The 10,670-nt window shown below is 40.9% G+C and overlaps 1 protein-coding gene across 1 annotated transcript; it reads right to left on the minus strand.

Annotated features, from left to right (window-relative positions):
- Positions 1–2,866: 2,866 nt before the first annotated feature.
- TMEM45A (transmembrane protein 45A) lies at positions 2,867–10,092 on the minus strand. The gene is made up of 5 exons (XM_009077050.1): positions 9,895–10,092; positions 7,553–7,765; positions 6,874–7,058; positions 4,631–4,776; positions 2,867–3,123 (listed from the first exon to the last, which is right to left on the minus strand). Exons 1-5 carry the CDS (start codon positions 10,082–10,084, stop codon positions 3,030–3,032), a joined length of 828 nt encoding a protein of 275 aa, XP_009075298.1. The 5' UTR covers positions 10,085–10,092; the 3' UTR covers positions 2,867–3,029.
- Between the last annotated feature and the right edge of the window lie 578 nt (positions 10,093–10,670).

The following is a 10,670-nucleotide window of genomic DNA, read 5'->3' on the forward strand; positions in this document are numbered from 1 at the left end:
TCAGGATCTGTTTTTCCTTCAAGCTTAATAATGCAATGCCACCTTCTCTAATGCAAAGGGTTTTTTTATGAAGCCTGTCCTGCAGTTCTGTGTCACAGTCTGCATTAGCCTCCAGTTTGGGCTTCTTTAGAGGCATCTTTGTTAAGCATGGTTGCACCAAAACCAGCAGACACTTGTGATGGGCTTATTCATCCAGTTCTCTGATCATGTATGGGAGATTCACAGAAGGGACATGGAGGGTGATACAGGTGATACCTCTCAGCACACTAAGTCCTGTTCAGCTTTTCTCCAAAGAAAACATCCAGACCCAAAGCCACTGCTGGATGTAGGTAAGGACAGAGCCAGAGCCACCAGGCTGAGGGGGTCATGGGAGGAACTGTGTCAGGCAGCCACTCTTCTGGCCAATGCATTCAAGTACTGTCACTTTTTGTTTCTGTAAAAGCAGGGGTTTCTTTTTCAAAAGGAGAGTTTGCTAAGCACCCTTCATGTTCACAGCTTGCTCAGGTTATTGACTGAATCCCATGAAGTTCACTTCATTAACTGATTCTGGCTTACAGCAAAGGACTTCTGTAATAATCCCCAAGTTCTCTTTGATACATAACCATCATCATCTCTGCCCAGCACTGCAGAAGCTTTTTACCCCAGCCATTCTAACAGGAAAAAAATTCTGCCCTTTAGAAAGATCCCAACAATTTAGAGACAAGAGTGATGTGGTGCAATGAAGGTAAGATTACAGCTGGGTGTTAACGACACACTGCCTTTGGCAAATATATCCCTGCTGCAATTAACAGACAAGCTCCTCAGCAAAGCCAGGGATCTTCCTTCTGGCTTATGCCTACAGAAAATCTTATTCTAATGGAACCAAGGTAATTAAACTCAACTCTTAGATTTGCGGAGTGGAGTAAACACAAATTAATTCAGAGTTTATAGTGAGACCACTGTAAAGCTGAGACACAGAGCTACAAGAATACCATATCAATACCTATCTTAAAAGAATGTCCTGGGACAGGCTTCATTAAAGTTTGCCAAAACCTCTGAGACCCTTCAGAGAAAGGCATTGAAGAAGGGCCAACAATTGTCAAGAAAAGCAGTGGTCTTTGGCTAGTAATCTGCAGTTTCCCATTTTACATTTGTAAATATAGAAATGTATGTGAGCCAACTATTCTTGCTTTCCAAAGAAGATTCAGCTGGATAATCTTCACAATACTTGGCAAATGTCTAAAATAATTCAAAAAAATTAGCTACTGAAGTCTTCTGAGAAGACATACGAAAGCTCAGCCAGTTTATTGTGCTTTTCTTCCTGCTTAGATCATCCCTTTAGTTTAGAGAGACAGCACCTTAATATTTGTACACTATTAAAGATATTTATCAGTGAAGAAACTTGTGTTGTACCTGACTATGAGAAGCAAAGTACTTTGTGACAATATCCTTCAGCATAAACATCAATGATTTTGGAAAGGCATGGATAAACCTGACAGTCTAAAATTCAGTATTAATATCATGTGCAGCCAAAGAGAGTGCTCCTTGAAAAGGGGGAGATAAAAGGTAGATCTTAAAAATGCAGTGAATGTTTATGCTGCATTGAAGGTATAATAGTTTTAGAAAAAGCCTTTAATAATTTTTTCTGAGTCCTGGCATCCCTTTGAGGTACAAACTATTTAATTACCTATTTTTGTAAGCAATCAGTTCACCGCCATTAGTCATTTTATGCTATACATTTTTCTGGTTCACACCAGAAAAAAAGGTAAGAGAACTCAAAAACGAAGGGACCAGATCCTACAACTCTCATTCATCAAGGAAAGTCCAGCTCTGCATTCCCTTAGAAGCATATGGAAATATTTGAGTAACAGAAGAAACACCCTTCTACAGCACCAAACCTGACAACCTGGCACTACTTGAACAGAATTTGTTGTCCCAAAATTCAGTTTTGCTGGAGAAAACAAATGCAATTAAACTAATATTATTTCTTAATTCACTAGCTGTTGTGGGTAGCTGGGCATGGAGCTACTATGAAGGCAACATCTGCCCCCCCTGCCCCCAGCTCACTGTGCAGCACTGTGCAGGCTACCTGGTGACTGAAGGGGTGACACAGGGAAAAGGATGCAAAATCAGCTCATCCTACTCACAGATCAGAATTTACCCAGGTGCTGGGTCATGTGTCTGCTATGAATCCTAGAGAAAACCACCAAATTCCACTGAAGGAAAGGAAATAACTTTGGGAAAGAAACTGTTTTTGCAGCTGGGTGCTGCCTGACTGGATACTCCTCAGCCTTTCTGGAAAAGAAGTTGCTCCACATGCCAAGGGAAGGCAGAGTCACTTTCACTGCCTTGCAAAGTCTAATGGTAGTGAAGAGACAGGACTGTCTAGGCATGAGAATAAACAGCTACCGTGGCTTTTGTTCAACATATACATCTTTGGTCCTCCTGCCAAGCTTCATAGTGTCTCTGTGTGACTGAATACACTGCACACTCTTCAAGGAACCACTCATGGATTCACAGTGAGTAGTTCCTTCCATTTAACATAGAGCCACAAGCAGAGACACAAAGGTGCTATACAAGACAGCTGCAAGACTCTGGGCTTTTTATCTTGTTCTACTGTTTTCCAGGTCTGCACACTTATTTATGCACAGTTACTTGTAGGGCAACAAGCATGTGTATTTGGACACCCTAATTATGGAAACTTATAAGTATGTTCAGCAGAGGCTGAAAAACATTTTGCTTAGCTTTTAATAAGGCAAACATACAGAATTCATTGTGCCATCTCGTCCACTCCCAGTCTGTCTAATATTAGTCTGATTTTCTTTGAAGCATGTGATAAGGAAGGTACTAGTGCAACCACCACAAACCAGTATCGAGCTTACCCTCCACTAATAAAGATGTAACTGGATAGATGTAGACATCATAGGGGAGGGAATGATATTTGCATAGCAAGTTGTAGTAAAGAATGAGTAAGATGGCAATAAAATGTAGAAATGACGTATCAAATGGCCTAATGGTTGAGAGGGTAAACTAGTCAAGCCATATTCATACTAAATTTCATCTTCTGACTCATGATCTCGTTCAGATGTTTTCAGTAAACCCATTTCCATGGACTGGGACTGTTTAACCTTTGAACGAACTGCCCTGGAAAGAACAAAAAAAAAAGTTGTCAATAGTAACTCAAAGGCTCATCTGACCATTTTTACATGGTAAAAACCTGTTTAACTCTTGCATCTCATCAGTGAGTTAGGATGATTGATTTGTAGTGGGCCACAGTGGAAGACATCCTAAATTGGAAATAATGATTTCAAGCAGAGTCTGGGCAGAATTTAACCACAGGTCTTGGTTGTTTGCACAAGTGACCTCTATACAATGCAAGCATGTACCATGGCATTCAAGGCCAGGTTGGATGGGGCTCTGAGCAGCCTGGTCTAGTGGAAGGTGTCCCTGCCCGTGGCAGTGGGTTGGAACTAGACGATCTTTGAGGTCCTTTCTAACTCATTATATGATTCTATGATTATTAAGTGCTGCCTTTAACAATACCACCTGAATGTACTGCTTGTAAGAACTTGTTCCTATAGACAAGAGCACCTTAAGCAAACCTCGGTGTACCATCTAGAATGGTTAGTGTTGTGCAGGCACAAGACCAATAGCTGTGTTCACTTAGAAGAGGACTACAAAGCTGTGAGAAAGAGTGAGTCTGGCCAACCTACCCTTAGAGGGGAACTCTGCACAGCATGCCATGATCAGCCTCATCTGAGGCCTCATCTGATGCTGCAGCAGCCACCATACCCAGCATCAGAAGGGATGTAAGACTGCTGCCACCTTCTCAATAGCTGTCACTCTTTACACAACAAACCAGTTACCCAGCCCTGAGTGCTGGTGCCTTTCAGACTCAGATCCAAAAAGAACTGGCACCCCAGTGCAAAGCAAGACTGGAAGAACTACATATGGCCAAAGCATTATTAAATAGGACTATTGGGATGGTAGGGCTAAACCAAGGGGTGAGAATCATGTTTAGGACAGTGCAGGCAAAGGCTTGGAAAGGTCTCATGGGCAGAAGGTGTTCACACCTTCTGATGACCTGATGGCAGAATAAGGCTCATTTTTACAGCCAAGTTGACACTGCCATTGGAATTTTGTCAGAATTAGCACTAGGTTGTGAGGAAAAGGGCTAACTTTAGACATTAGGGGATGAAACTGGCTAGTGAAAAAGAAATCAGGTCTCATCACAGGAAATTGCTAGCAAGAAATCCTATGTAATAACCTTCAAAGTCAGTCATGAAGCCTGCTGACTAAGCCACTTGAAATTAGCAGAGATGAGCACTGGGAGAAAAGATGCTGTAGGAACAAAAAAGTCTCTCCTACTTTTAACTTTATATGTATTTACAAATGTGTGAGACTATTAGAGCTCATTTTATGTGAGAAGTATTATGCTGTCACAGCTATATATATGAATGTTTCCTCCCTTTCTACTGAAGAAATGTGTCAGGTGATTTTCACTGATTAGTAATATCTACTTTCATTTTACCTTGCAAGACAATTAATTACTTCAAAAACATTTTGATTTGTCAGTGAAACTTTCTAAAATAAAGCTCCTGCTAGACTAAATAGACAGGTCACCAAAGTTTTAGTGTTTCAAGTAACTTACCAGCTGACGATTGTGTAATTCACTGCAAGTATAAGAAAAGCAAAGGCATAATGCCAGCAATAGCACATGGTCAGGAACATCATGTTGGTATGATCTGTCTGATTCCACTCTGGGCTCCCATTTGGAGGGTAAAGCACGAAACCAATCTGTAATAAAATAAAAGATATTTATCATGTGTCATTGGATGCATATCCTGTGCCGTATCATGTTTTATGCCACCCATCACAAGGCAGACATTTCATTTTCTTACAGCGCTGCTTATTTCTGTGTTTATTATTTTTTAAAAATTTTGTGGTTACTCTCAGGTGCAATGGATCACTTTACACAGTTCTGTGCAGAGATGCCTTTGAAGATGCAGAGCCAATCCCAGAGATCCCCTGCTCTGGCTCAGAAAGTTAAGGATCCTGTCCAGCAACCTAGCCCTGCAACAATCACAGTCATGTACTGTAAGGAGAGGGGTTGGTGCTCAGCCATGTGTGGTCTGAACTGCAAGCACCACATTGACCAGAAAACCTGCCCAGGCATTTGCACTGGCTCGTTTCTTCCCAACAGTGTCTGGGATGTGTTATATGGTTGAGAAGAAGAATGAATGAATAAATAAATAAAGGTGAGCCACAAGTCTATTTCTTCTGGGCCATCCAGGGAAAAGGTCATGTTTTGAAATCATGTAAAAATGGAGCTTCCTCATCCAAGACTATAAGTTCATGTAAAATACATAGCTGATTTGTTTATTCAGAGCTGGAAAAGATCAAATTCATATTTGTGCATAAGCTGGGAAACTATTAATCCTGTGGCTACTACACAGGAGCCTGCATGACAAGCACCAATCCTCTGTACTGCCTAATTCAACGTCATCGCTCAGGAGTTTAGCTAAGAATTTAGAAGCTTGGAAGAGAAGAGGAAGGAGGAGGAGAGTGTATTTTTCATTTCCATGCAGAGAACTCAATGAATGAGGGTGTTGATGATGGAGAAAGAAGGTCCCTTTGCCTTTCACAAATTTCCCATGCTGCAGCCAGTGTGTGGTTTTCAGTCACACAGATGGTTGAAGTCTGATGCGCATGTGAAAAAAGCCACGTTTAAATCTCTTCTATTTTTAGTTCTTCAATTTTTTACTTTGAAACAAACCCACATTGTCTCCAGAGCTAAAGAAATAACCTGTTCTAAAATTAGACTGGGCAGACAACAAAGAATAAAGGGTTGCTTCTAAAATCACCAAATAAAAGTTTACAAACAAGAAAATAAAACAGCAAGTGCTGCAGCACCACATTCTTGAGTCATTTTCACTTATAGAAAAATACAGCTGATTTGGACGTCTGTCTTCTTGCCAGAGCAAGCATTTAAATATTTGATTTGGTGCTGAATGACTAGTTCTCCTAAGGAACAGCAAACGTTTTTATCCATCGTGTCTGGCCAGCATATAAAAAGGGGAAGCCAGTCTAGACATGTTGGAAAGAAAAATCATTGAAGTGACCTCAGTTCTTTACTATAAGATGAAACACACATTGGCACTAGTGCTCCTATTTCTTTGTTACAAGATCACAGCAATTCATTAAATCTCTCTCTTGTTCTGACAGTGGAGAAAGGGTTGCTATCAAATATCTATTAGCTGGATTGACTTATAAGTAAGTGAAGGCATGGAAGATACATTTTGGGAGCCACATCCCTGGAATACCAAAATTTTGGCTGTTATTTCTTCTGCTCAGTTCCCAGAGCACTAGAAAAGCAGGAAGCTTTACATCACTCAAACTCTTAATGCAGATCAGTAACTTATGTACCTTTAGAACCTGCTAATGTCAAGGAGGCCTTTGCCCCACCTGTCCAGTACTCCTGTGAGCATCTACTTGCTGCCCTGCTGGCTGACAGTGGAGACTCTTTGTAAAGAACAGCACGTATTGCAATGCTCTAAAGTCACTGCCATTTGGCTGGCAAATTTGGAACAGAGTGTTACAGGGATCAGAGAGAATGCTCAATGACTGTAGCAAGGGAGAGCTCAAGAAAGCCACCTTAGCTGTTAATTACTGATTCAAATAAAAGGCACTAGAGTAAAATGGCTTCTTCTTCTGTAAAATGGATATGAGAAATCATTTTATCCCTATTAAGAAACATTAAGAGTGCATTGTTCTCTCTGAGTCCTTTGAGGTCTGTCTATAAAAGGCATATATATCACCTGTGAAACCATCTGCAAAGGGGTAAATGATTGATTTTGGGGAGGAAGAAATTCCTAAGGCAGAAAAGTGGCCTACCTGCCAGAACCAGCTCCCTTGTAATATGCAGAGGCTTGTACGGAGCATCTCTAGAACAATACTGCCACGGAAGAAAACTTCCAGAAATATGCAGGCAGCAGCTCCAAAGACAGCAAATAGCAATAACTGATGAACGTGAACATCCAGCATGGCTCTCCCATGAAGATGGTAGCAGAAGAGAAAACCTGGAATAAATTAAGTGATCAGTTCAGATCTTTTCTTCCCTTGTAATCTCCCTGCATCGGTTTTTAGAAAACAGTGAATCTTTGGCATTTCTCTTTATGGCAGTATCACCTTCACTCACATTGGCTTTAGCTAACTAGTTGCCTACCATGTCAGTACATACATTGAAGTATGTGCCCAAGCTACTGAGCACTTACCCAAAACAGGCTTGTGCTGCTATTTTCATAGTATTTTTGTGGCTGGCTAAGCCAGTTAGAAAAGCACAGATAAAACCTCTACTATGTGTGATCATGATCTGGGCTGCAGTGCAGACAAACCCTCTGATGAGGGGCCAAGGAGGGCCAAGACTGATCTTTTTTTTATCTCAGTGTCACAGGAAGTTAAACAACCAGTTGCAGTAGGTTCATTCTCTAAGGCTGATTAGAGATTCCCAGATCAAAGACCAATAGCCATCTGTGAGATTCCTGCATGCCTCTGCAGGGGGAGGTAAACTGACCTTCAATAAAGACTGCTAAGGAAAGCATCATCCTGTCCATGGCTGCTGGCAATGCATTGGTTCCATGTGCCACGATGTCAACCAACCCTGAAATGCCATAAAAGAGGTACATGGTGGCATGTTGCCAGTTCATCAAGTGATCCCAGTGCTTTTTCTCGTAATTATACAACTTCAGATGAGGCCCATCAGGAACAAACTGCTCAGCCACCATTCCTGTGCATGAAACAAGAAGTATAACCATTTATTCTGGTGCTTAAGGTATAGACTGAGGATAAGTCTTTAGACAAACAACAGAGACAATAATATATCCCTATGCAGCATAATGCAACTAAATTTGGGGTTTAGGCTGGCTGTTCTGGGTGATTGCTACGTTTTTCTCCCTTCTACCCAGGTCAGACATTCACAATAAAGTTTTTAACATGTTGCCCAAATTCAGGTGAAAATGCCCAGAAGCCTCAAAGATATTAATTTAATAATAATTTACAAGAACATAGGCAGTAGGTGGAGGAGAGATGAAGCTGCTTCACTGAGGGACAGACCACAGAGAGAGCACCACAACATATTAAGCATCATGTAATCTGGAGAGAAGAAAGCCAGAGGAAATCAGGCTTCAGCTCCACTCCTGGTGGAACTGTTTGCATCTTGCAGTTTCCAGCAGTGAAAATGGAAACAGCTATTCTGTGCTGCTTTTTCTTTTTTTAAACAATTGCTATTGTAGCAGTCCTCTGACCGAATTTTTCAGCTGCCTTTCCCAGTGGTTCAAACATGAGTGTAACACATGCTAAAGTCTCCAAAAAAAAGATTTACCATTTCAGTACCCTGCAACATGCAGGATGGCAGAGCTCAGACTCTTAATTCAAAGGGGATTTTTCCTTTAAAGCCATGAAAGGAAATCCCTCCACTGTGCAGAGTTATTAAAGGTCCCATGAGAATGTACACTGAGTCAGTATTTGAAGTGCTGCTCCACCCCCTCCCTTACCTTGGCCCCTCGGTGTCTTGCTAACAAGCTGCAGTACTCCAGCAAGGGGAAAGCTGCTTTTAGATGTTTTACATGATAGATGAACTTTGGGAAGGGTTTAAAATTTGTTATGCTTTTAAAACATTAAAGCTAGTTACACTGTTTGTAAAGCATCTACTGTATAAGTAGATATGCTGCAGAACAAACACAGTGTCTCTCCACCTTTATTTAAGTTTTCCTAACATGGAAACAGCAGGTTTTACTTCTTCTGCTGGCTTTACTGTTTGTAAACAAGTGTTCTTGTCCACATTTTTTATTAGAATTGAAATTACCATACGTTAAATGAGTATCTTTTTGTTTCAGTTAATATAAAAACACTATATGAATGTTTTAGCTGCCAAACTACCTCTAGACACAGACTGGGACATCTGTAGAAAAGATAACCACACTCACACCTCAAAATAAATATTTAGATTTTTATCATTTTTTAAGACATATCAAAATGTATACTCTAGACAAAATATCCCTTCAATGCCGTAGTATATTAACTCCCAAAGGGGAAGTAGAAGCAAAACCAAGATTTTGTCACAACCTGCACCTTGGTTAGAAACCAGACTACTCTGAGCATCTACAGTAGATAGATAGAATCTAAAAGTCTAAAAATACTTAAAATTAAGGTGTTTTCCAACTTGAGATCTACAGGTCCCCTGCTGTTCAGCTTACTTACTCTCTAAAGGTAAATTGTTAGCATACAGCCTGCTGGAATGTAAACAAGAACTAGGCACTTCCAGTCAGCTGCACAGCTCTTGTAACCATCCCTGTGGGTTTGTACCCAAGCCTGGACACAACAGAAGGAGAAAGAGATCCCCTCCACCCCATCCCTCAAGCCCCACTGCAACAGTTCTGCAGCAATAAGATCTAGAGTTCAGTCTTTCTTGTGAATATTTTAACTTTTGAGTGACATTAATGAAAAATCATCTGCATCATTTACATAATTTTTCAGTAACTCACTGGAGACTAGCGACATCTGAGATAGCTGGATTCAAACCAGAAAAGCCATGCCCCCACAGTCTGGTGCTCCCTGTATGCACAAGAACCCCTTGCCTGAATATCTTATTCCCTCCCTGAAGCACAGAACAGCATATGAACACTGAGATGCACCACGTGTGAAGTAGTCAGGAGGCCACAGAAGAGCACTAGGGATGGAAACCATGTTACAGTCACAACCCTGTAATTATTAGCAGCAGCCCCACCACTTCATGGTTGTTAAAGGACAAAACATCAAGACACAATGAAATCTGTTTTATCAGAGGACAAACTTCAAAGAAAAAAGTGTTAAAAGGCACAGCCTTTTTGTTGTCTGCCCTGAGTCCACCTTACTTACCAATGAGGGCAAAGACAGCCTTGATGACCCCTTCAACAAACTCCAGGCGCTGAAATCCTGCCCTGGAACCAAGGTAGCAAGCATTCTTGTTTTTTCGACAGGCATACTTCAGTGGATACTTCACTGACCACCATAAGCCAAAGAGAAGAAAAAAACTTCCAGGGAGAGCATGTCCTTTGAAATTACCCATGCTTTTCTGCTAGGCAGTAGCTGAAGGAGAAACAGATGCAGACCAATTACAGGAATAGTGGCAGAATTCTCTGGGTTATAATTTTTAAGTATCTCCTTGCATAGATCAAAAGGGTGTCACTGAATTAACTACTCACACTTTATTTAAAAATAAATTTGGGTACTTATCTTCCCTGGCTGTTCAAGACAGCCAGACAGTCTCCCCAGTTTCATAGCACTGCAGAACAAGAGTCAGAGACACAACTGCAGAGCAGCTGACCTGAAATGCAAAGCTGGCAGTTGGCAAGTTAAGGGAAGAAAAACCCATAGCACACTATGTCACACTGCTGAAGTTTTACTAGCAGATGAGACAACATGAATATTTGGTTCTTTCACCTTTAGAGAGGGTTTTATGTTTTCTGCCTCCACAAAGAGAAAACAAACCGATACCTGACTGAAGGGAAAATGAATTGTCTATACATCCAATGGATAACTTATTCACTAGTAAATTGTATTTTGTGTTTCAATCCAGATGCTTCATTGTAATTTTCAAATATCAAGTCATTCTCAATATTTGATAGGTGAATTATGCACCCACAATTAGATAC

The sequence above is a fragment of the Acanthisitta chloris genome, unplaced genomic scaffold (assembly GCF_000695815.1).
Source record: "Acanthisitta chloris isolate BGI_N310 unplaced genomic scaffold, ASM69581v1 scaffold13246, whole genome shotgun sequence".
NCBI classification, from domain to species: domain Eukaryota; kingdom Metazoa; phylum Chordata; class Aves; order Passeriformes; family Acanthisittidae; genus Acanthisitta; species Acanthisitta chloris.

What these genes read in the sequence shown, in the direction of transcription:
- TMEM45A (XM_009077050.1), bottom strand. Translation starts at nt 10,084, where the DNA reads ATGGGTAATTTCAAAGGACATGCTCTCCCTGGAAGTTTTTTTCTTCTC. An exon ending in GGCTGTCTTTGCCCTCATTG is followed by an intron (nt 7,766 to 9,894) that starts GTAAGTAAGGTG and finishes TTTCATGCACAG; the next exon opens with GAATGGTGGCTGAGCAGTTT. An exon ending in AAGGGAGCTGGTTCTGGCAG is followed by an intron (nt 4,777 to 6,873) that starts GTAGGCCACTTT and finishes ATTTTATTACAG; the next exon opens with ATTGGTTTCGTGCTTTACCC.